This window comes from Barbatula barbatula (genome assembly GCF_947034865.1).
Source record: "Barbatula barbatula genome assembly, chromosome: 11".
Classification (NCBI taxonomy): Eukaryota; Metazoa; Chordata; class Actinopteri; order Cypriniformes; family Nemacheilidae; genus Barbatula; species Barbatula barbatula.
In genome coordinates, this window is record NC_136774.1 from 21,737,818 (window position 1) to 21,764,816 (window position 26,999).

The 26,999-nt window shown below is 38.8% G+C and overlaps 1 protein-coding gene across 1 annotated transcript in view; it reads right to left on the minus strand.

Annotated features, from left to right (window-relative positions):
- Positions 1-528: 528 nt before the first annotated feature.
- grm6a (glutamate receptor, metabotropic 6a) overlaps positions 529-26,999 on the minus strand; it is a 32,608-nt gene continuing 6,137 nt past the window's right edge. The window contains exons 3-12 of the mRNA XM_079466788.1: positions 15,054-15,270; positions 14,635-14,770; positions 12,747-12,901; positions 12,348-12,488; positions 11,366-11,566; positions 10,023-10,162; positions 9,136-9,759; positions 6,209-6,520; positions 4,747-4,992; positions 529-2,022 (exon numbers count right to left, since the gene is read on the minus strand). Coding sequence (XP_079322914.1) covers positions 4,750-4,992; positions 6,209-6,520; positions 9,136-9,759; positions 10,023-10,162; positions 11,366-11,566; positions 12,348-12,488; positions 12,747-12,901; positions 14,635-14,770; positions 15,054-15,270 — 2,169 coding nt within the window. The 3' untranslated portion in view covers positions 529-2,022; positions 4,747-4,749. The remainder of the gene's footprint in view (positions 2,023-4,746; positions 4,993-6,208; positions 6,521-9,135; positions 9,760-10,022; positions 10,163-11,365; positions 11,567-12,347; positions 12,489-12,746; positions 12,902-14,634; positions 14,771-15,053; positions 15,271-26,999) is intronic.

Consider the following 26,999-nt stretch of genomic DNA (forward strand, 5'->3'; position numbering starts at 1 on the left):
TAATAATGCTTTTGTTAAAACTGTTATTCTTTAACTTCATACATTTTAAAATGTCTATATAATTCCCAAAAATACTGTACGTGCCTCTATTCCTGTCATTGGATTTGTGTAGTTTGGTCGTGTTTGAGTGAGACAATCACACCTCTCTGATTAAATACAGTGATAATAAGTTATTTCTGATCTTCTATTCTCAGCTCAAAAAAGACCTTGAATTGTTTGTCCCTGAGCCTTTGGACAAGAAAATGTATCTGTATTTCGATAACTTGATAACTCAGTGTGATAACTGATGTGTGAACAACTGCAGTTAAATGTTAAATCTGCAGAGCATGTCCGGCAATCTTTAGCAGTGGTTCAATTTAAAAGCTGTCATCATATTTCTATAGGAAGGACTGACTTGAGTCGAGCGTATTATATAAAATATCATAAAAATAACATAATATTTGCAGAATCATGTTTTTCCATCAACTTATACCGTAACACATGATTTAAACAATGACTCTCTTCAAAAAGGTGCTTGAAAAGGTTCTTCGATGCCATATAATCTTTATTGGTAAAGTGATTTGTGAAATTCACACAGCAATGCAATACAAGAGCTTGGTTTAGCATGTATTGTTTTTCACGACCGCCTTGACTTAACTATTACTTTATCTATAAAAACCATAGAACACCAAAGTATGCCATTATAAAGAATAAATATATGCAAATGTTGCATTTACTGAACTATATGCATACAAAAATAACAGTGAACTCCTGCGATCAATGAATATATCATTGATTCACAGTGTGTCAATAAATGTGTCTAAAAAGTTGCCGTAGGCCTTTATTAAACTACTTTTGAGAGCTCAAACACTTAAAGAAACCGAAATCTGTAAAATTCAGAACAATATGTTTTATTTACAACACAGAACCATATTTCAGGACAAGGCTCATTAATTTACATCATGTCAGTTTGCTTCGTCTGTTAGTGGTTTTAACATTTACCAAACAATTCAGAACAATTCATTTATCAAAACAATGACATCATACAGACACTTCAAATGCTTTCAGTGTATTTCCTTGTAAAAGTGTTTTTAGATTAATACCAAACCAGAATGGACCTTCTAAAAAACAAATACAAATATGTCAAATCCTTTTTAATGTGATGTGGTAATACATACAGCAATCATGTTACACATGTAACAAAATAAGACTTCAGAGTATCCCATGCAAACTGTCAAACACAAAGTTACTGGAACACACAAAATCATAGGTTACTTAAGTCTTTTTACCTTTAAATTATTCTATTTACAGAGCAAAGCCGTTTTAACGTATTATGCTTTACACCTCCGCATTCTGGATGCTGTACTGATCATTTATCAGATTTTTGATACAGGTTTCTCTGTACAAACACCGACATATATTTGGCCAAGGAGATCAATCGTTGAAGAATTATCACCAGCATTAATTAAAGTAAAATATTGTCTGAAAAAGAGCTCATAGATAATGTGCAGTTATAATAATTAAAATAAATATTAGATATATAAGATGCACAGGCTATCAAACACACAGCTGAATCAAGTGTCTAAATTAATCTGAGTTTGTAATAAAGGTGTGCATTATGAGACAGTTTAAGCTGATAAAGCAGTGACTTTGCCGTATGGTTAAAAGAGAGGGTCTGTTTGTCTTCAGTATATTAACCAAAACTTTGCATTAGTTGTAAACATCTAATGCTAGTAACTCAATACATAAACCATAAAATAAACGGAGAAAAATTCAAGAAAAATAGATATTAAGGAAATGATTAATTCAAATGACACTGTGCTATCGGCAAAATCCCCCGTATGAGAAAGGCTTCTGGACACATTCTATCTATGAAGTATTTCAAGTGTTAAAAAAGTTTGCAGCGTTTGCAGTTTGTATTTCACAGCACATTGCCTTTCTTACCATCCTCACCTGGAACAAACAAAACACAACCCAGCAAAACTCTCCCTTTGATTCAGTTCCTCTGCGTTTTGAAATGTAAACAGCTGTTCCAAGGGTCACCTGTAATTACAAAAAACACTTCCGTAAATATGAGAAACTTTGAAAATTAATAAGAAATCTTATATTTGAGAAATGAGTCAGGAGTCAGATGAGCTTTCTAAGACACGTAGATGTAATGATAACATATCAAACCATTCCAGCAAGAAGTGTGAAAAACCAGAACGTTTTTTGGCCCAATTTGACCCAATACAAAAATATTTGACCCAACCACAGATAAAACAACCCATCAGTTTTTAGAGTGTATTTTTATTTAAAAAATAAATGTACGTTGATATTTTGTTATCTTTTTTGTTACGCTATTCCATTCATGATTTTATACTAACTGGGGCCACTGCATCATCTTTCCCTCTGATGCTCTAAACAACTCATCAAAAGTGTCCCTACCAACATCTGAGAGCTCTTTTGTGACCTTTTTAACACGAGTCCAAGCCCAAACGGTCAAGCAACAACTACAATTTTGTATGACAAAGTGAAACCGATATGACTTCTGGATACGAAAAGTCTCGCCGGCACGCTGATTCTTTCCCCGAACAACTCCTTCTCCTTGGAAGTGACACCCACGAGTGACAGATCTGGAGAGAAAGCAAGACGTGGCATCGCGGCTTATGTGTCTGCTTGGAACAGATCAGAGCTGTTTTTATATCAGGCTGTTGGATGCTCCTTCGACAAAAAAAAAAAAAACGCTTGGAGCCGCTCATGGTGGACGTGGGTGTTTTCTCTTATTACTTATTGCTTTGGTCACATTTCCCATGACTGCAGTATCTTTCAGCAGAGGCAAATACAGTCCTCTCATGGCTAAATCTCTTTCAAATAGACAGCCATTATAGTAGTTGTTTTATGTAATAGTCCTTTTGATATCAGTAAGGGAATACCACCAAAATGCTGCTTAAGGCATAGAAAGTATTACGTGTGATTCAACTTTCTACCTCTTTGCAGTCTCAGTAGGATAAAATGCTAAGAATTTTGAAATGCTAAATCTCAGACATTTGCATATGGAGAGCATGAGAAAACAACACATGAAAGGTATTGTTTGCCCATAGTGATGCTACAGGTGCAGTGGCTGGTTGCCAGGGTGTTGCTATGCAGCTTTCTGAGTGCTCAACCATCCCCTACATTAAACACCTCTGCCGACTCTGTTTTCATATTTATCAACTTCTCAACATAAATCACAAAAAGCATTTGAAGCTGAAAAAGAGTCCACATGGCTATTTATTTGAGCAGTAGTTCCACCAGCTGGCTGTTTGTCCAGAGTGATTCATCATATCCTGACATCAGACGCTGTCTCGCTGTGCTTTCTGGAAATAAAACCCCTTGATTAAGGACACGGGAGTGATACAACCAGTGTGAGAGCTCACAACACACCGATCACTTCTGTTTTTGTTATATACAGCTGAGACCATCACAAGTATTTCTAGATGTATTGTGGTCATTCCAGTCCAGTGTCTGTTGAATTTTAAAGTAAATTAAACCTCAGGAGTGAGAACGTCATCCTGACAGCTTGACAAGTCACACAGGTTAACACAACCAAAAAAAATCATTGTTTAACTTTTCATAAATATATGTACAAATTTAGCTTGAACGTAAATATGAACTTGTTTTCTTTGCAGTATTTGAGGTCTGAAAATAAAGAGCATCATTTCTGTTATGACTTGTTTTTCCAGTTTTCACTTCACTTAGTTTCAAATAAATGCAAATCGAAACAATATTTTTATTTGAGAAATATTGTTAGTAGTTCCCGAAATAAAATAACTTTAACACAAACCTATTAATAGTAAACTGTTCTCTTTTCCCACGACTGTATATTTAACTTATTACTAAAATTATACACAAAGGCAGAGAGAACTCAAAAAACCGTCTATCAAAAATATAAGTTTAGTTTGGAAAAAGAAATTCCATGGCTCAGTAATAGGGAAGTAATGAAATGTGCCGCTTTAGACTCGGCGTGTTGGGGAAGCAAATGTGTGCTGGGGAGATAGAGAACCAGTAGAAAAGAAATCCAAAAGCATTTCTCTGTAAAAAAATAAGTCAAAGAGCCATAGAGAGACAGAGAAAGAGAGAGAGAGATGTTATGGATCTGAAATGGGCACTCAATACAACTCACTTAAAAGGATTCAGGGCACCTTAAATATTGATTTTAAGGCATTGAGTCCTCCAGTAATCCCATCTCCAGATCTTTGAGGACAGTTTATTGCAATGAAATTTATTACTGAACGGCATTTCTCAGCAGATTTACTGTCAGAAGTCATCTGAGTGCAGCTTGCTGTAAACCAATTGAGCCAGTAGAAGAATTCACTCTTTCTGGGTAGATGAGAGGTTAAAAATATAATTTGGCTACATTTGCTTCACTATTTGGGCCTTTAAAGGCGTGTATTATCTGATTCTGGCGCTAAAAAGTTCTAAAAATAAAAAATAAACTGCAAAAGATAATCTATATTATATAACTTTTTACATCATAACAAATGTTATATATAGGACTGTCACAAAACCAGAATTTCACTACATGGTTTTTGTGGCCAAAATAGCTCGCAATATTGTTTTTTTTTATATTTTGAACTAAATAACATATGTATGGTTTTCCTATGTAATTGTTTATAATATAAAATGAGATAAATTATATTATATTATCATATTATATTTGACAGCACTATTTTACCACCCCCTTAATATTATACTATAAAATATGATCATATGATATGATACAATATGACTACATCATTCTGTTACCTGCTACTGAGTCCTGTCTGGCTCGATCTTGGTCTCTCCGTTCTGCTTGTCATTGAGAGATTTCTGCGAGAGCCGCGAGGACATGGTGGCAGCTTGGACGACGGCCTTGAAGCTGCGCTTGCGTTTCTGCACGTTCTGCTCCGGGTGTAAGACGATGACGTAGACTTTAGGTATGTACAGCATACCCAGAGACACAGAGGCACTGAGACTCATGGACACGGTCAACGTCGTCGTCTGGATGAACATCTATGTTACAAACCATTAAAACACTCAGGTTAGTTACAAGTAAGATCTCCAAACATCTCAGTTATTTGTATGTCCTATATAGAGCAATACAATGTTCCTTTAGAACCGGACATACTCATATGTGTACAAACAGTGCATTGTCAAACCGGAAACAGCACATCCAGTATTAGCTATTTAAGAGCATCCGAAGTGGGAAGCTACCTGGGCCATTTAATCTATGCAGGAACAGCTAAAGCTTTAATTCCTGCTGACAAGGCTTCTGGCTCAATTAAGATGTAGAGAAGACATTGTCTTTCAGGTTTTCCGAACATTCCCGTTATCAGCCACCTCCCACAGTAAACCCTTCAGAACCTCATTTGTGGGTGGAGGCGCCTTTGTCTCAGTGTCACGGTGTGTCTTTGGGAGATAGAGGGGAAAAGGACTCTTTTTCCCTCATCTCATCCCTTTCACTGTCTTGCACATCAAAAGACTCTTCAAAAGAGAAACTGTGCGCAATACAACTTGGACTTGTTATCATGAGACTGGCAGGTTGTTGCTTGCTTCAATGTCTTCGTATTAAAATGACGACATTTTCTACTAGAGGACTTTGACTAAGCTTCGCTCTTTTGTTGACGGATTGGAGCGGAACTGTGAGCGCATGCTAAACACTCAGATGCTATCGCATTACTTTATATTTTGCACTATATTTCTGAAACTTTAATGTGCAATATTTCTCTCTGCATGAGCACAACAGGAAGTCATATTCTCCGTATTATTGCCCTTTGGGAGATTTGATGGAGTATTATTTGCAGCATCAACTTAGCCTCAGATATTTCTCCTAAAATCACTTTACAGACGGAAATATAGAATACATAAAGTGGATATGTAAAATGAATGTAGACTTTAGCGGTCAATTCATCCGGATTTGAGTCAATTTGATCAGTTAATCTTGAGATCTTCGATAAAATGGACTTTTGATTGCAGATCTGAGCTCGGATTGAGACATTGTTAAGATCTCTAATTGTTAAGACATTTTTCTCAGGAGAAGTACTGAATATGAGACGCAGAAAAACTCTCAAGTTTTCTCTCCCCACATTGATGTTTAAAAGACAAAATCGGAGATATTAAAGAGATCTCACCGGTGATGACATGCTCTGATTGGTCAACGGATGCCTAACCTGAAAAATGTCACATTGGGTGCACAGAAAAATCTAAATGAGTACAATCAGAATCTGACCTTTTCTGTGGACTGTGCCGTGCCAAAGAAAATAGGCACGAACGCCAGCCACACAATGCAGGTGGTGTACATGGTAAAGCCGATTGGCTTGGCTTCATTGAAGGTCTCGGGCACACCCCTGCTCTTGACGGCGTAGACGGTGCAGGTGACCATCAGCAGGATGCTGTAGCTCAGACAACAGATGAGTGACAGATCAGACATGTCGCACTTCAGGATGCCACGCGCCAGCTCGGGATTGGGAGGCCGCAGTTCTTCGTAGTCCACGATGGTGTGCGGGGGCACCACACCGAACCAGACAAAAACGCCCACGACCTGCAGAGACAGAATGAAGAGAATATTATTAATGCTGCAGTATGAGAGGAACAGATTGGATTGCTGCTGTTAGATTGATGGATAGTAAAATGCGAGAGAAGCTGTGTTTAAGATCTTCTCCAGGCACGACTTTGTGCCAGATTACCGGTTCAAACAGGCCACCTTTCAGCTCGATTGCTCTTAATGATAGGCTTTAAAGTGCCTTTTTAAGGAAACAAAAGAAACGATTACATCCGCTTGTTGCTTTATTATGTAGCAAAGTGTAGGTGTGGAGGGTCATCGGGTGAAGCAGCTGTTTAACAGTGGCGTTGGGTGGACATCTGAAATGAAAATGTCATGAAATGATTCATGTTTTTCATGTTCATTAAGGCTCATTGGCACAATTTACACTGTTAAAAAGCGACGGATACTAAAGTGTCATTTATTTTGTTTATACTATGCTTATATTAACATACCATTTATTAAAAACTTGTATTTATAAACAACAAAAAAAAACATTTTTACAATGTGTCAAACTAAAATGGCAACAATAGCATAGTGAATCGCATATTTCGTATAGCTTTTGAAAAACAAATAAAGTAAACTTTTAGACACATTTTTTTAAACACCACATGTAATGAAGTCAAACTGTTTTCCAAACCAATTGCTTCTCAGATTCTTTGCAGCTGAAGCGTTTCAGATATGATCTCAAAAGCCTGTGTGCCAAACATTTCAACATTTTGATAATTTTTTTCAGGGGGTAAATTATTCAAGCTATTTTGTTTACTTCTCTCCGGGCAATAAAATGTTACTATTGGTTCGCTGAACTCATTGCATAAAGAAAAACTTGTAACCATGTATTTTAGTACCACATATAGTCTTTATTTTATTTATTCATCTATTATTACTAATATTATTATTTATAATGCATGTAAAGCTGCAATATGTAATTGTGAAAAGCGTTAAATAAAATGTAATTATATTAAATTGAACTGTTGGACATTATTACTTTAAATGAGTGTGTTATTCTTTTATTTCGAAATTAGGCAATATAAGTAAACTTTTTATTACTTTCCCACTTGTTTTGCAGAGGCGCTAGCTCGGTTCAATCTTCATAAGAAACTTCTTAAATGAAACATCATCCATTGCACCTCTTCCCAAGAATCTCATAAAAAAGAGTGACTCATCCCCATCAGGTAAGGTGAAGAGGAGAAGAGAACAGCAGCCGGGTGGCCGGTGTGTTTCCGCTGAGACAGATGTTGCTGTCAGGAAGCTCGGTGGAGTTTCGTTCTCCACTCCGCATCGGTGACGCATCTGCCTGCGAGCGCTGGAGGAGGTGCTGGAGGAGAAACGTCCTGCTGTCACTCAATCTCGCCCTGACGTCCCGTTAATGTCGCCTCCCCCGCGTGCCGTTCCCAGTGAGTCATGCGCATAATTTTGGGGCTAAACTTCAAGCATTCCAAATATTTCTTTGTGTGATTTTAAATCAGGCGGTGTTTATCGGAGACTTTGAGTCAAACACAACCATTTTTAGCCATTACTGATGCTGAACGTGTCGCTTTTGCACATTAAGCGAGGCTGGCGGGTTTGCTGGCACAGGCGAAATGAAGCCAGGCACTCAACGTGATGATGTGTGCAGTCCGCTTATCAGCATCTGCAGAGTCCAAACAGAACAGAATCGGCCGGTCTGGACGATGTGGTTGACAAAACCTCTAAATTAATCCACAGAAACATGTTCAGAGTGGAATCACGTTATTGTAGCTTTAGTTCATATAACCAGACTTGCCTCCATATTGCCTACAAACCTGTGCGGTTAAACGTATTGCTTGTTGAGGTCTTCTAGTTAAATGGGAATGGCTGGCCTTGTGGAAGCTAACACTTCAGTTTTTAAAAAGACTTTAAGGTAATGAATTTCATGGCATCAAGATGCAATTTTATGATGTGGTAGTATGATCCAACACTATACTGTCTTAGTCCGTGTGCCAGCAAAGAGAGTGAGTGTGCAGGATGAGCACTTAGATGACTGGGTGCAAAATGTCTAACAGGATTTTCTGAAATAATCTTTTAAAACTGGACTTAAGCAATTTATGAAATGTCTTAACATCTAATACTTATACTCAAATTGTGCCAATCCAATCATATTTAACCATTTTTTCTAAACTGTCAAATGCTGTAGTGGCAAAAAGGGATCCAATGTTTTTTACTTTTATTTGCCCCTCAGGTTTGATTAAACCGTCAAAATATGAGTATATGGTAGAAAGCAATGGCAGAAAGTTTTTGGCAAAAAGGCAAACAACAGTGTATAAGTGAATATGGGTTTTATCTAATATACAAAATATGCATTACAATTTTACCAGTTATTAAAGGCACAGTTCACCAAAAAATGTAAATTGTCAATAGTGGCCAAGAAATGTTTGGTTGCAAGCATTCTTCCAAATATCTTTCTCTGTGTTCATAGAAAAAAGAAATTTAGGGTTAGTTAATGAAGATGGAATTTACACGTGAACTGTTCCTTTAAGACGTCCTGATTCTTATGTCACATACTATTTCCAAGCATACTATGTAAAATAGGATCCAGCCTGCAAGAAGCAAAACGATGAAATTATCATTAAAAAAACAGCCACACATTCTCTCACCTGCACTGAGATCAGTACAAAGGTAATCACAAGTTGCGAAGTGGGGCTGATGAATTTCGGCGGCGTGACAGACTTTTTGCCCTGCTCGAAGATGCGATAGATGCGATTGGTCTTGGTGAGCATTGCGGAGTACGTAATGGACATGCCCAGACCCAGCAGCATCCTGCGGAAAGCACACACCACCGTCTCGGGCACCGCGATCATGAGGAACGTGATGAGGTAGATGAGGAAGATTCCCGTCAGGAGCACGTAGCTGAGCTCGCGTCCCGCAGCTCTCACGATGGGCGTGTCGTTGAAGCGGATGAAGGTGATGATGACGAACAGCGTGGCCATGATGCCCAGAATGGCCAGGAATAAAGGGATGATGGCCCAGGCCGAATGCCACTCTAGTTTGATGATGGGGGTGGGCCGGCACGCCGTACGATTGGGGGTCGGACGCATGTCAAAGGGACACATCTCGCAGTTCAACTCGTCGGATTGGTACTGATAGCCATCGCAGAGTTCACAGTGCCAGCAGCAGGGCACACCCTTCACCATCTTCTTCCTCTCGCCAGAACGACATGGAAAACTGCACACGGAATCCGGGATCTGACGAGATCCATCGCCCCACTGCATGTCCTCCACCTGAAAACAAGAACGATACATAAAAACAATGACATGAGTAGAAGATGAATAACAAATCTTTACTTTTTATTTAAAATGTAGGGGTCAGGTTAATGGGACATTTGATTAGTGACCTAGAACACAATCTTAAATTATTAAAGTATACGATTCATTTTATATTATACATTAAAATATTATACATTTTATATTTCAAGGTTTAAAAGGAAACCTAAACCCATATTCTAATTTTCATGAAATGTGCTGTTCAATGGAAGTAAATTTACATTGAGTCGCAGGTTATTGGTCCACTGGCCGATGACTCTGTATCCTGGATTGGTGGTGTTGGTCATCTGGTACTGAAAGATGTCGTAACGTCCAGGAGCGTCACCGTTTTCATTAAACAGAACCGCTGTTGCGGCACTACCTGACAACCACAAAACAAACCGGAATTAATGAAATAATCAAATCATTTCTCCTATCACTGTTTAATATTTCAAATTTGTGTCCGAACGGTTGCAGACAAAGCAGGGGAAAAAACTAACAAACACTAACAGAAAGAACACACTTGACAGATAAAAAGATACTGCAAAGATGCTGTTAGAAATTATTAGGCAGAGTAAAAAAAGAAGAGAAAATGACAGTAAAACTAGTAAAGAATGTGATATCTTTAGTTTTGTGAGAGCGTGACCACAGCCAGAGATATCACGAGGAGACGTCAAGTGCTAGAAAGCCTGATCACCTCCTCTTGCTGTCACTGCTTTTCCAAAGAGACTCCCGAACATCTTCAGTTCGCTCTAAAACCATCTGTCGTATAGATGCGCCATTCATGCATACTTCATCCTGCTGAATATTACATGTGGTGATATCTGTTTTAGTCCGTAATAGGATTTTCAAGGAATAGTTCGCTCCAAAATAACTAACATACGGGAATCATTTATTCACTCGTTTGTCATTTCAAACCTGTATGTCGTGCGTTCATTCATGCATAATGACTTTACTCGAAACACATCGAAACATGTTTTTGAAAGCATAATAAAAGTAGTCTATACCAGCGGTTTTCAAACTGGGGTCTGGGGACCCCAGAAGGCCTCCAGAATGTTCAAACTGGCCCCCAAAATCACATCACGTTAAAAACTGATGACCTGCTTCAGTAAACCCTTGAGACCTAAAAGAAAATACCTTTTCTTTTCGTATGAAAGGAAGAAACTTCATTCGGAAATATATGGACATTATTTTCATTTTTTGTGATTTTTTTGCTTCACAATAATGCATATTGCTTGTTCAGATGATTCCCTCCAGGCAAACACTCAACGAAATGGTTTCAGAATGACAGCGGAAGTGCAACTGCTGATGGGAATTCCTTCATGGAACGCTTCAAAACATCAGAGCAAACACGATATATTTGCAATCTCCAAAAAACTTTATTAAACTAAAAAAATATATATGCATGTACGGTCAACATTAGCCAGGACTTGATTTGAGCTTCAGTAACATCCATGTGAATATGTACATTATATATAACACTATACTTTTCCGACCTCAAACAAAAACATCTCACCAGGTGATCTTCAGTTTGATAGCAATGTTTATGCCAGTGTGTTTCTGAAACGATGTGATGTTGACTCACCGTTGAAGTTTACAGAGCGGATGTAGCTGAGCAGCATGCGCCCCTCCACTGGATCCATCTTATCGCACACGCCCGTAGCTCCCGGGCACAGATCCTGGTGCATGTTGTGTAAAGCATGAGCCATGGCATACACTGCATCAATAACAAACTGGACCTTTCCTTCCTGCTCGTAATGGGAATCACGTCTGATCCGTTCCTCGCCTCAAACAGAAAGGGAGAGATTAAAGTGCAAGTTTATTGAGATAAAACCTGCATATTAACTTTTTGATGCCATGGGTTCGCTCTGCAAATTCTGACGGGACTCGTTTTAGACTAAAATAAGGTCTGTGGATGACATAAGAAATCTTAAAGCCCCAGTGAAATCAATTTGAAAGTTATTCTCCTTTTATTAAAAATAAGTTATAAAATGATATCCTCCTAAGGTCAGCTGTGGCCTAATGGTTAGAGCATTGGGCTTGTGATCAGAAGGTTGCCGGTTCTAATCTCAGTGCCAGCAGGTCATGACTGAAGGGCCCTTGAGCAAGACACCTTACCCCTGATTGCTCTGCAGTAATGTGACACTGTATAAAACTACTTGTAAGTCGCTTTGGATAAAAGCGTCTGCCAAATGAATAAATGTAATGTAAATGTAAGCGCTGACAAAATTCCCATTTGACTCTCATCCAATAAAAACCACGTTAGAATCTGAAGAGACCCGCCCCTTCAGTGCGGAAGGGCGCCTTATATCAGTCACTCGTTCGCACATTTATTATGTCCTACATGATGAATTTATTATTTCAAAAGGGGGCGGGGTCACTCCCTGCACTCTCTTCAGTTGAGATTACGTCCACACATCAAATAATGCTACGTGTTCCAAGGCGTTTCACTGGGACTTTAAGGGAGGCTTTTTCATTTTCCTCAACAACACGATGTAGTCTTTAAAAATGTTTGCTTAAGAATTCACATTTCCGGTCGGACTGCATGTAATTTACATTCCTCTCACCTGTGCATTTCTTCTTCTCCGGGTCGATCTTGATACCTGGACGTGTCAGTTTGCACCTGAAATCGTCTTCCCAGAATTCAGCGAACCAGATATTTCTGCGGTTGTTCTCCAGGGATCGAGAGGCAAAGTAGTGGTCAAATCCTGAATGAAAAGGTATCATAAGAAATTAATTTCTACTAGCTTTCCTGTAGCTCAGTGGTTAGAGCATGGCTTTAGCAACGCCAAGGTCATGAGTTTGATCCCTTCGATTGCACATACTCAAGAACAAATGTTTAGCATGAAATCCCTTTGGATAAATGTAAATTTATTTATTGTTGTTTTTCACACACAAATGTTCAGTGAGTCAGAATAGAATAAGTAGATACACATGGTCTTTAGGACACCGAAGGAATTTCAAACCTTCAATAGATGCTCTTTTGGGAAGAATGGTGACGGCGCCCTCTGCAACCTCCTCCTGGTCCAGGATTGGAGAGCTCTTTGCCCCCCAGCTGTCTGATCCCACAAACTTAAAGTGACCGGTCAAATTTGACTTCTTTGCTGCCTCCAGAACCTGCCTGGACAAATAATAACAAAATTACGATTAAAGCAAAGTCATAATTCAACAGTTCCCCAGAGGAAAATGATAATGCTCAGATGTTGCTCTTTCAAAGTTTGGGAGATATAAATTGTTTGTATTAAGTGTCAAATAAGTCTCAAATGTTTTTGTTGAGAAAAAAGTATCTGGACGCACAAACTTTAGAGAGTCAAGCACAACTTTCCATTTGCCGTTTAAACTCATTGATGTCTAGGATGTCTAGGTCTTGTGATTTTTTCTTTCTTATGGGATGTTAAAGTGGGACAAATCATACATTTTTCTAGGTCTTCTGAAATAAAGTTCAATGTGTGCTGATGTTCATAGAGATGTTCACATGACATTTACATATCAACACCCGTTCAGTATTTAGCAACTTGGCTTGATACACGACATGTGCATCACACCAGATCAGAATTACAATTTATGTGGTCGGCCAATCATAAGTTTTGCTAGCACAATATATCAAAATGTTTTAGTTTGAGTGACGTTTAACTAAGTGTAATGAATAAGTCACTCAGTTGTGTTTGATTTCAGCCACCTAAGTCAGTGCTGACAGTTCACGCTATGCGGGCGACAGCTCGTGTTCACAGGACCGCTTTAATGAGGGAAACTTCATCTGCGCCAACGTCGTTTTCACCATGAGCCGTCAATGAGCTTGTCGGCTCAAACCGTATGGATTGGAGAGAGTGTGAAACCCAAACACAGAGAGGAAACTGTCACTCACGAGAGCGGATGATGATAGCAAAGTATTGTCCCCATTGCTGGGGCTTTCGTGGTACTTCTGACTGAGGTCAAAGATGGGTTATTGTCAAATCATAATGGGAATCAAATTCTGCGTTGCTCAACAATCCAATTTGCCATTACAGACACTAAAACAGACCTCCAGAATTTATTTTAATAATAACTTCCAATGTTCAACTATGACATCAGAACCTAAAATCCTTTTTACGTTAAATAGCACGGCGGTCGGTTCATTTTAGGTTTGTTGGTCAACAGCCAATTCTATTTACATGCAGACAGAGCGTGTGTGATGCATTCCACATCAAAAGACAAGCATCCCATATTGTTTTATCGGTACATCAAAGGCTGTTGATGTAATCACGTTCATTCTGAACACAGATGCCTGCTCTCCGTTCACCGGGTGCACTTTGCATTTTGTGGTGCCGTACTTTGCATTTGATCTATTCTTGTGTAAAATCACCCCTAAATATTGGAAGGAATAAAAGTGAGGTCAATCATATGACATAATCCACATGCACCCCCGCTGCCAGCGAACCGTTATCAAATCTGTGACATCAGTGTGTTTACGCCACAGACACAGATGGAACGAACCAACACAGGAACAGAGTGTTCCAGAAAAAAACAATGAAAAGCAATAGATTTATTAAAATGCAGCTGCTACACAACAAATTTTTCCAGACATTTCATATAAAAATGCAACACTGCTTATGAACATAAAGAGCTCAATGTTTCTAATAGCAATTTCCCGGTTAGATATCATTTAAAGAACATTTTTCTCTTATTTTGTGTTAAAATGCAAAGTCAACTGTAAATGTAAACACTTGTTTTTTTCGTCCTACCGTTTAGATTGTAAGGTTTGGATCAGAAAGCTTTTGCTAGGTAAATGCATTCCTTATTTAGATTGTATTTAACACGGAAAATTCCTACAAGACTTTGGTGATCAAACGTACTTACAGTATATCCATCACTTACTTGATGTCATCCTCATGGGCGAAAATGATGACACCTCGGGCGTTGGGGGTCTCCATTAATCTCCTAATGATCTTGTCAAACTCTCCGGGTTTAGGCTCTCGTGGGATCTTCAAGGACTGGGCGATGCACAGACCTCCTTTGTCAGAGAGACAGAGATGGACATGGATTCTGAAATTTTTCTCTCTCCAAATGTGCCTCGCTTTCTATTTATATTAATGACCGCCATGAATTTTTGGCAGCAGATGGGTATAAATGCACGCAGCTGTCCTAGTCCTGTTCCTCTCTGAAACTTTTTGAGAGATAACATATTAATGGGATGTCTAATCTGGCGCTATATAATTATACTACTTTGTGCTTGATTTTTCATTAGCCTGCTTTACATCTGAAGCACGTCAGAATTGAAAGTTTGCTGACTGTACCTGCCTCTCGAGAGATCTGAACGAAGGCATCAACTCCACTTTCTCCGTAATTCCCCTCTGATGCTAAAGTGGACACGTAGTTCCAGCCCAGCGCTTTCACAATGTCGACCATAGCTTGGGCCTGGTAAGAGTCTGGCGGCACCACCCGTGAGAAGAAGTCGTATCGGTTATTGTCGCTTAGTTCAGGAGCTGTGGAGGCATAACTGATCTGGGGGATCTAGAAGGCAAAGACAAGAGATTTGGATAACTTCATAAACATTATATTTGATGCTTGTGTCCCGAACATGTTTGCACCAAAATGGACATACTGGTCAACCAGCTTCAGTCGGAAAGACCATACTGGTCAGCTAACGTCACCAGAAAGCCAATACTGGTAAACCAGCTTCACCAGAAAGACTATACTGGTCAACTAGCTCTACCACAAAGACTGTAGTGGTCAACCAGCTTCCACAGAAGGCCATACTGGTCAAATACCTTCACCAGACAGACCATACTGGTCAATGGGCTTCACCAGAAAGACCATACTGCTCAATGGCTTCACCGAAATGACTATAATGTACTTGTTAACCAGCTTCACCGGTAAAGCCATACTGGTCAACAAGCCTCACCAGCAAAATCAGTGAATAGAAAGTCATTTTTTAGTGAGTGTCACTGGTCTAGATAAACATGTGAATGCTATAATGTGTTATGAGGATGCTTGCCCTCACATATCCTTCACCCAGTGACTGATAAACTTAGATTTATAATGCTCCTTTTTAGCACAAAACTGGAGCAGCGATTGCTGTGCACAGAAGATATAAGGTCTTGGCATGTGGCTGAGCTGCAGGAGCAGACTTACAACAGGTAGATGGATGAATGAACACACCATTTGACAGATTATCTGTGAGGATTAGAGGGGTTTTAGGTAAATTAAGTAAAGCAGAGAGGCAGATAAAGCGGGGACCAGAATGGGGGTTTCTCAGCCAATGATTTACCGCTGTGTTACTCTCAACCCTCACAAATTAGACTTTAACTCAATGTTAAATCCGGCAAATTTCAGGTGTCAGACACAATTCAGGTCAAGGAGCTGGAGAAGGTGTGTTAAATAAGCGACCATTACAAAAAAAGAGCCCTGCAGTCGCTGTATGAAATGGAAAAACTTTGATACAGTCGGAGCCGATAGCCTTGTGGGTAAGTGCTCCAACATATGACGCTGTTGCGCTCTGGGCGACCCGAGTTCGAGTCCCGGCTCGAGGTCCTTTCCTGATCCCACCCCCTCTCTCTCGCCCACTTCACTTCCTGTCCTCTCAAAACCATAGCTGTCCAAATAAGGGCAAAAACGCCCCAAAATAAATCTTTAAAAAAAGAAAGACTTTGATACCCTGTCCTCAATCTTTTTCTTGTCTATAGATAAAACAAGGCAAAATTAGTCAGATTCTGCCCTAACAAAAATAAAAATAAAACTACTTTAAAAGTAATAGTGTAAATTACTCCACCCCCCTTTGGGGGAACACTTTGACTCCCCAGCTGGATGGGATGCAGGTTCAGACAAAATGAGGTATTTAACATTCTGCACTTGTTCGTGCACATTAGGACTCTGTAATGGGAGTATTCACTGCAACCCTACAGAGACTCTGTGATCCAAATCCAATCTTTTAATCACAGTAATGGTTCCTGCCTGCCCCTGATCTGTGCCTGTGTGTTTAGCCCATGCATGTAGTATGCCCATGTTTACGTGTCTTACCATGCCATTCAGTGCGTAACAGGAAAATATACGTATTAGATATCCTTCATTTTCTAATGGATTCTTCATAAATAAGTTTAATGGAAAGCAAATAGTAAGCTTTGATTGAGCCCTATGTTCCTTCACCGGAAAGACAATACTGGTCAACCAGCATCACCAAAAAGACCATACTAGTCAACCAGCTTCACCGGAAAGACCATACAGGTCAACCAGCTTCACCAGAAAGACCATACTAGTCAACCAGCTTCACCAGAAAGACCATACTAGTCAAACAGCTTCACCGGAAAGACCATACTAGTCAACCAGCTTCACCGGAAAGACCATACTAGTCGACCAGCTTCACCGGAAAGACCATACAGGTCAACCAGCTTCACCTGAAAGACCATACTAGTCAACCAGCTTCACCGGAAAGATCATACTAGTCAACCAGCTTCACCGGAAAGACCATACAGGTCAACCAGCTTCACCAGAAAGACCATACTAGTCAAACAGCTTCACCGGAAAGACCATACTAGTCAACCAGCTTCACCAGAAAGACCATACAGGTCAACCAGCTTCACCTGAAAGACCATACTAGTCAACCAGCTTCACCGGAAAGACCATACTAGTCAACCAGCTTCACCGGAAAGACCATACAGGTCAACCAGCTTCACCAGAAAGACCATACTAGTCAAACAGCTTCACCGGAAAGACCATGCTAGTCAACCAGCTTCACCGGAAAGACCATACTAGTCGACCAGCTTCACCAGAAAGACCATACTAGTCAACCAGCTTCACCAGAAAGACCATACTAGTCAAACAGCTTCACCGGAAAGACCATACTAGTCAACCAGCTTCACCGGAAAGACCATACAGGTCAACCAGCTTCACCAGAAAGACCATACTAGTCAAACAGCTTCACCAAAAAGACCATACTAGTCAACCAGCTTCACCGGAAAGACCATACAGGTCAACCAGCTTCACCAGAAAGACCATACTAGTCAAACAGCTTCACCAAAAAGACCATACTAGTCAACCAGCTTCACCAGAAAGACCATACAGGTCAACCAGCTTCACCGGAAAGATCATACAGGTCAACCAGCTTCACCAGAAAGACCATACTAGTCAACCAGCTTCACCAGAAAGACCATACTAGTCAAACAGCTTCACCGGAAAGACCTTATTGATCCAGAAGAAATCCCGATCAAAAATCATTTTGCCAGGATAAGATAAATCTGTAAGCAAAAGTCAAAGATTATTGAGACATTAAAGCCAGAGACTATGGCCAGAAAAAAATACTATAATACTAAGTCAAAACTATTTGCAAATATTAATTTTCAGATTCTTCCAAGACCAAGTTATGCTCTTACTATGTATCTTCACCAGATGCGACCAGTGTGGACAAAATGTGAAATTATAATGAGTTCTATGCGTTCTATTGTCTTTTATTATGTTGCGTTGTGCTGCACATCCAGCATTTGTACAGTGTTATATCTAACTGTACGTCAACAATTTTTCTTCTCAGAAATATATTTCATAAGAACTGTTGTAAGAAAACACTGTAATTCAACACAACTGGAGTCAGTAACTTATCTCGAAGTCTCCAGAGCTCTGAACGAGAAACCTTTGAGCAATAAAATGTTCCTTTGGGAGTTTACCCTCTGTTCTTTGTCTTCACCAATTAATCCATCCTGATGTAATTATAGGTTTTCTTCAAATGACCCGAGAGCAGTTCAAATGAAGTTTGAGTCGACTAAATCCCACACGCGCCCCTTGCCAAAAGCGTGTTTCTGAATCATTGGTTTAAGCCCACAGCTACGGTTTTGCTGATTAATTAGACACAGCAGTTAATGAGAAGCTTTGAGCCAAGACTGCACGCAGACTGACAAACATTTGATAAAAACATTTCTCAGCATGCTTATCACAAACAAGATTTTAAACATGTTAATCTTAAACCAAAAGCTAGAGAAATCTACAATATTTGTTATCAAATATTAACATTCATAATTTAAACTCTTGGTTAAGGCATTTAGTTAAGTAACTGCTCTTAAAAATATTGCATACTCCAAAATGTGATTATGCAACCTAATAAAGGAAACCTTGCTTTCCTGTCGCTCAATGGTAAGAGCATTGCGCTAACAACGCAAGGTGTGAAGGTTTGATCCCCGAGGTTTGCAGATACCTATGTAAAAAGTATAGGATAATACAATGGAAGTCGCTTTGGATAAAAGCGTCTGCCAAAATGTAAATGTAATGAAGTAAAATAAGGCACCAAACAGAGACAACAGCCCTAACTGCAACTGTATAGCAACATATATTCCACTTTGCAAGATGCAAACACTGCTAAGTAACATGTACAAAAACACTCACATCCTATAAGCAATGTGGATAGTTTCGCATGGAAAATTATTCAAACTTATGGTCAACGACACCCGCATGATTTTTGTGGTTGCTTCTATAAATAAAACAATAAATGATGTCACAAGGTACTGAATCATGAGAATCCTCAAAGGTCATCTCATAATTTGCACAGAGTTTGTTATGATGTGTTAATGATGTCTGTTTGTCTCCTGGGCAGACCTTCTCTTTAAGGTCTTGTCCTAACAGTTCTTTCGTTTTTTTACGTCTCTAGGGTACTTGTGTCCCTTAGTAGTGTGACCCGGTACTGACTGCTCCCCTCTCTCTCTGTCTCAGGATCGAGAGAGGCAGAAAGAATTAAACAGATTTAATTTACTAAATCAGACATGCAGACGGCTAGCTTTTTGAGCAACTACTTCCCCTGCCATGAAATGAAGTGAATTTTTAAGTGGTTGATAAAGAAACATTTCAGGTTACCAAAGTGGAGCGCTTTCTCCAGCTGTGCTGTGCTGTCTCCCATAAAACATGAAAAAAGTACAATGCAAAATTCTAATTACAACAACAACATTTTAAATCACACAAAAGCGTGTACAATGTTAAAATGCTTTACTTTCAAAACATTTATTCCATAAATTCAAATATTGTTGTTCTAAACCTGAATTTTGCTTTAACACATTAAAAGAAGCGTTTGTCTGTTATACCTGACAGCTTTGGATGCTTTTGATAAAACAACTTTAACCAGCACATACACACATGTTGTTGTCTATAAGGCATGATGCGCAACTAGCAAACAACAAAAGAAAATGATTCTTCCTGCAAGTAGGAAAGACCAACGCACCTCTAACAGGGAAGTGAAAATTGTGCAGCTGACAGCCAGATAATGCCGTGTCTCAACTCATAATAATAGCAAGTGACAGAGGAAAGTTCGCACAAAAGCGTTCCCTCAAGAGCAACAATAAATAGCCACGGTTTTCTCACTGCTATACAGACATCCAAGCAATTACTGACCATTTACCTCCAAATAACGCCAATTAGAGGAAACTCGGACCACAAAAGATGTCTGCGAAAATACGGTTTCTAGAAAACGACTAATGTGAAGATTATTTATTCACAAAGGAAACTGTAGAAATCTTTAATCAAAACATAATCCGGCCATTGACCATTTTTTAAATGACTCATTTGGAGACGGTCACCTCACAAAGCGATTCGGCTCTTCGCTAAACTCCGACTGTCAAACTTTCGTCAAGGTGATTTGAAAAGGTTCTGCTCTACGCTTTTCTTTCTTTATCACTTTCTGAACAGATGCCAGAGGCTTATTGTACTAAAAGGTCCTGTAATTGTGCCACTAAGAACTGCTTGATGTGTTTTCTACACCCCGAGTCTGGTTAATGGCTCAGGCTGAAGAAGTTTTAGACACCGAATAAAGTACGTGAAGTAAGTGAATGCTAATGCTTGTGGACACATGGAGTCTCGAATTTACAATTGCAATATGCTAAAATCAGAATGCATTCATAACGCAACCCCAATACAGCACAGCTTGCATTTTCTTATTATCAATTTCTCATAATTGAGATTTCTTATTAAGGCCTTTTGAAGGAATTTTGTGTTTGGGATTAATGACACAAGCATTTAAGGACGACGTTATTGCTCTCTGAAGTACTGAGGTTTGTTACCAGAGAAAATGCATTTGTGTCTGTCTGGTGTATGTTTCAGCCGTAAGCTATGTGGTATCGTACCACAAATTTTCAAACCACAAGTCCTCCTTTGAAAGATAATCAAGCAAAAAAAAGCTCCTTAAATAATTTGTGTTAGGTTTTAGGACAGACTAAAAAATGCCTCACAGGGGAGTCTTAGTATTCACAGAAAGATCGTGTAATATTAATGCTACCCGGGTTTCTGTGCCGCCAGTTCTATCCACCATGTTTCCTCCATCTGTACGGATAATAAGAGGCTCAGAGAAATATACTTCAGGCTCTACATAAAAAAACACTTGTGTCGATGTGACCCGTCGAATGGATCCGTCTCACATACATTTATTGTCCTTTAATCACATCCGATCCCTTTGGTGAGAGACAAACAACCCCGTTCTACAAACATCTCAGTCTGCCTTATAAAACAAGGAGTCAAAGAAGGACTTTTATGCCCCATAAAGTCAAGATGTTAAAAATTAAGTACCTAGAGCTGTTTCATGAACTAAAGCACTAAGTCTTATCATAAAAAAAACATGCGGTTTGCTATCGGAACCCATGCAGCCCTAGCAGCCACAGACTTTCACTATTATAATGCCTGCTAAACAGCTAACGTGCTGAGTTCACACTTCTTTCATAGCAAAGTCTGCAATGCACATGAGTGTGTGGGTCTGAGAATCACACATGATAAAGGCATGTGTATAAAGCAGGAATTGTTAACTATTTGAAAAGGTGGCTATTTCATAAAATGTGAATCACACAGAAACATACGATTGTCAGAACAATAGTGTAGCAGTATAGCCGTACACCTATATACAGATTTTTTCTAATATGCAATCTATAGTACTGTAAGTTTCATATATGTATATATATATATAACACACACAAACCTATCTGTAAATATGTTGTATGTGTGTGTGTGTATATTATATTATATATATTTATATAAATATGATACTTACGGTACAATATACACACATAGGGCTCAATGTCGATTATTTCGATTACTTTCCCTTTTAAATCCATGTCAACACGTGCCGCTATACCTCACTTTTTTCAGAGCAAAAGAGACTTAAAATATTCGATTTATTTTGGGCCTACACATATTTGTAAGACTAGAAACTGTAAGTTGTCTACTTTTACGTGTGTACGCTTACAATAACATGAAAGCGTTTTTATTTAGTAAAATAAAGAAAATAAACAGGGCGCATTATCAGCCGTCTCCACTCCGCTCACATAAGTCATTTCTGAAATGTTTCACTGATCCAAAACTCTGCAAATACTTATCACACAAACATGAAACGTATGTCTAAAGAAAGCTTAACATTTTTTACTTTTAAATGACCCGATTCAAATATATAAATGTACTTTGTATTTTCTTTGATTATCTGAAAATAACATGAGATAAGGCGGGGAAAAAAGAAGAGACCATTCCAAATTTTCATTTAATCAGCATTTCTAGATGTGTTGTGGTCATTCCAGTCCAGTGTCTGTTGAATTTCAACAAAACAAGTGATATGAAGTCATCCAACATCAATGTGAAAGACTGAAAGCATGACAAGACACGTGAAAACTGTGTTAAAAATCCAGATTCTGCATACATTTTTCTTAAATAAATGTAGAAATATGACTGTTGTATTGCTTAAAAGTGAATATGAATTAGTTTTCTAGTTCTACCAGAAAGACTCGGGAGGCAAAGTATGTTGAGTATTGAACATTTATTAAACAACTGTTAAACAGAATATATGGTTATAGTAAATTAAGTTTCTTTGGAGTAGGCCCTGTCCGAGGCTCGCATCCAGAGGGCCAAGAAGTCCTCCACTTCCCGCCATGAGATGAAGGCGGGGGCGTAGCAGACCCCCCTGGGGTTATATGGACAGGGACCTCCTGGTGGTGGTGGGGAGGATGGGGACGAATCACTGTTGCTTCGACTGCGGACGTAGAAAGGGGTAAGTGGCAATCTTTTGTGTTCCATGTTGGAAGGTGATTGGTTAGGTGTTGATTGGTAGTGGATGATGCGAGATTGAGTCTTCCCAGCAGAACTTGCGCTGAAGCTATATTTCTAGTTTTCAAATATGAACTATTTAGACTTATAACATAAAAATTTACATGTTTTTTCCAAGATGACAACTATGTAGCATTTATCGATTATTGTTTAACCTACTATATTTAAATAACATATAATGAAGTGTTACATTCAATAAGCTGCTTTTCCATTCCAAATAGCATGCTGTCTGATACATCACATCACAAGCATTTAAGGATTATGTGCTCATAGATGTGTGATTTTAAAGTGTGCTTTATATTCAATTTAGGAGATCTAAACCGGAGGCAAATGAGACACTGACTCTCTCTGAAAACTTTATAAAAAGTCTATGCTTCTCCATCCCCAGCAAAACACATACAGTACTTCTTGCATCATAGTGGAGGTATGTGAATTACCTATGTGAATGTGAATTAATACACAGCCCGATATAAACATGAAGGCAACCGCACGTCACAAAACATAAGGGCCCAGACCCACGGACAGGTGTTAGCTATCAAAAACATCAAAGACATTTCCCGAACTTGTGCTCCCAATCTGTCTCATGATATTTTCATGATATTCTGGCACATCAAACAAAGTCGTAATGATCCAACGTGTAACAATATCCACGCAATAACAGCCTTTTCGTATGCAAAACATGGGCTAAATGAACGTTTCGAGCACGTTTGAAACCATCCCAGGCATATTTAAGCAACACAAAACAGGACAAATGGAAAGACGTGGCTGTCGAACCTTTGTACATGCTTCACTGAGCAATCCGCAGACTGGAATAATCAGTCTTAGTGGTTCAACGCTCCTCATCATACGAACGCAAAATAGTCCATTCAATGAAAATACACGGGCGCGGGTCCACTGTACCTATGCTTTTGTTCTGCATCCGTTTCAGACTTTATTCCACACGTGTTTAATTAGAGGGTGGACTCGCAACAGCTGTCCCCGCAGACTGAGCCCATTGTTTCAAAGCTTCCTGTCATTTAACAGCACAATGGGAAAACTTCCAGTGAAATTGAAATGGTTATTGAGTTATTCAAATGAAATTGAAAAACGCTGTGTATTCAGACACCTTAAATTGATCGCTTTTGGCTACATTTAGAAAACCATACGTGGTAGGATCATGGTAAACTGATTGAATCAGAGATGAAAACATACCATTGTAATGTATGACTGCCATATTTATACAAAATCTCTTGGTGTCACGTACATTAGTGGCCAAAAGTGAAGTCCAACTTTGGAAAAGGCACATCTTTGCTGTTCATTCCAATTTTGCCGTAGTCCAAGGGGTGACCAAAATCTTGGATGTCCAATTTGACTGTTTTACAGGAAAAAAACACTGATAACACAGTTTTTAACTAATTTAAAAGTACAAAGTTAACAAGCACTTTTTTAATGTGACAAACACTGTGACCCCTTTAAAAATTCAAGAGATCTTGTTTCGGATTTAACAATCTTTCTCGTGGGTCTTAAACTTTTTCGTTTGGTCAAAGCTAAATTATTGCAAGAAATCCAGGATCACCAGCTTTTATTCACAGGTGACGTGGGCTCTTTAATACTATATAATGCACAGCGAGAACTAACTTTGCAACACGATGTTCACTAAAGCTTATGTGGGATTGTATTAAGAAAACACTAAACAGAAAAGCCATCTCACTCTCTTGTCCTGTTCTATTAGAGAAGAAGCTGTATTAATCTGTCACTCGGTCGACTCTCATAAAATCAATTTCCCATTTCATTTTACACAAGAGAGAAAGAAATCTCTCTTGTGCTAAGCATGTGCTAAGAACAATATGGCTGCCTCTCATTCCTCTCCAGCTGTAGGAACTATGTAGGAAGGGATTTATGTCTTGTGGAGAATGAGCTTACACATATTCGTCACAGAGATTTCTTATTTCTCGACGTGTCCAATGCCAGCAAGACTTTCTCAGAGAGAAAAGAGTCCAGTGTGAGCTGAAGGCTGGAGACACCAAATACTGGCCACTTAGGACAAACTTGGAGCTCTTCCAGAATGCGCAAAAACAATAATTTTTTGCTAAAAGGCAAAGTCTTCAGCAATTTCCAGTTGGGAGTACAATTATGATCAAGCTTTATAAGATGCATGCTACTAGTTGTCAATAACGCCTAATTGAAACCAAGTCCATGCCAAGCGTCTCAGTTCTCAGCATGGCTCCTACGAGCTTTTGCTGTAGCCAAAACTAAAAAATTGGAATACATGAATTTACTCATTAATCTCGGTCCAAAGCCTGAGCTGTAGATCTATCAACAATGACACTCGCCAATGTTTCAGGCAACCAAACAGTCACTGAGTTTGTGCGCATAAATGAAATGTTTAGCATGTATTATTGTACTGAAATGCAAAAACTATATAGTCAATTCACGAAGTTGGAATGAAATATAGGGGGGTGTCGAAGCTTTGCATGATGATCACTGCTGACGAATATGGTATGATAGTTTTCATTCACCGTTGCGCACGTCATCGGAGATGAATGAAGATGAAACGCTTGTCGCCACAACACGTGGAGCTTTGAACAGCCTGCCCAATGTTCCTTTGGTCCAGTCGTTCTCAAAGCCTTCCTATTAAAATTCAACACCATAACAGTTTGATATTACAGGGTGAGTTTATCCAAAAAGAAAACTTCAGTCATGATTTACTTTCCCTGAGTCCATATGACTTTCTTTTTCTGTGACTCACAAAAGGTAAAATCTTTGTCTGCTTCTGCGCAAATTGTTTGATATGCAACTTGAATGAATCAAGACAATTAAATCAATTGGACAGTTACAGTTTACAGAAATTGAACAAATTATTGAATACAAATTAGACTCAGGTTTCAAGTCAATGACTCAATGAGGTTAGTCACATTTGACTTCAGAAGACTTTAAATATATTGCGCAAATCATAGGAATTATACAGAGCACTTTTATAGCAACTCCAGTCCCCTTTCTCTTTTCTTTTATGGAGGATGTAGAAAAACAGTCTGTTCAAACTACTGTTGCAAATTTCATTTTAACACTAAAGTTTGGCAAAATAGCTCACAACATGACCAGAGGGCTGTAGGAAATAAAAATCAGTATAAATCAATGCTGGACGTAAGACAAAGCTGAACAAATTTTTCAAAGACCTACAGGATAGAAGAGAGCCAGCGGACGACAACATGATTCCTTGCTCTAAATCCTTATTGTCAATTAACTGCTTGTCCTGGCCCATAGGCGTCAACATCCTCTCAAGCGTCCATTTCCAAGGGAGTTGGCTGGTACGGTGGAGCAAACACATAATTAAAGGAACACATCACCCAAAATTGAAGCATTTGGCATTATTTACCTTTATGCCAACCCTGTATTATTGTTGAGTCTTTTTAAATCCCAAGCTCTAAAAAATATGTCCATAAAATAAATTGTGTATATTCAGATGTTTTCTGAATTTACCAATATGTGTTTATGTAAAATTATCATTTTTGTTTAATTCTGTGAACTACTTACAATATTTCTCCCGGATTTCAAATAAAAAGATCGTTGCTTTGCATTTATTTGTAGAAAATGAAAACTCTCTATTTAAAGATGCTCTGTATTCTTTCAGACCAAAAATACTGCAAAGAAAACAAGTTCATATTCACCTTTAAGCAATACAACAGTAAAAAGTGTATATGTATTTAGGAAAAGTTCATGTTATATCCACAATTTTCACTTGTCTTGTCATGCTGTCAGTCTTTCACATTGTTGATGACTTTAAGGTTTTCTAAGGTTGTTGAAATTCAGCAGACACTGAACTAAAGTGGCCTCGAAACATCTAGAAATGCTGATTAAATGAGAATTCGTAATGGTTTTCCGCAGCTGTATAATATATACAATACATATGATAGCCTTATGTAAGAAATGTTATTATTGTCGGGCGATTTCGGGTATTTATTTTCAATATGGCTCAATCATTACACACACCAATAAATGGTGGCATAACAAGCAATGTTGTTTGGCATCAGTAAAGTCAGACAGAATCCTTTGGTACATGTTCCCTGATCAAAATCTTTTCTCAATCATTTCTATCAAACAAGCTTTTCTAACCTAACCATTAACAACCAGAGTAGGGTGATGGTGAAAACATCTCTAATTTAAGCCTTATATCTGAACAGCTGATGTGTTATTGTTCCAGAAATGGCCTAGAA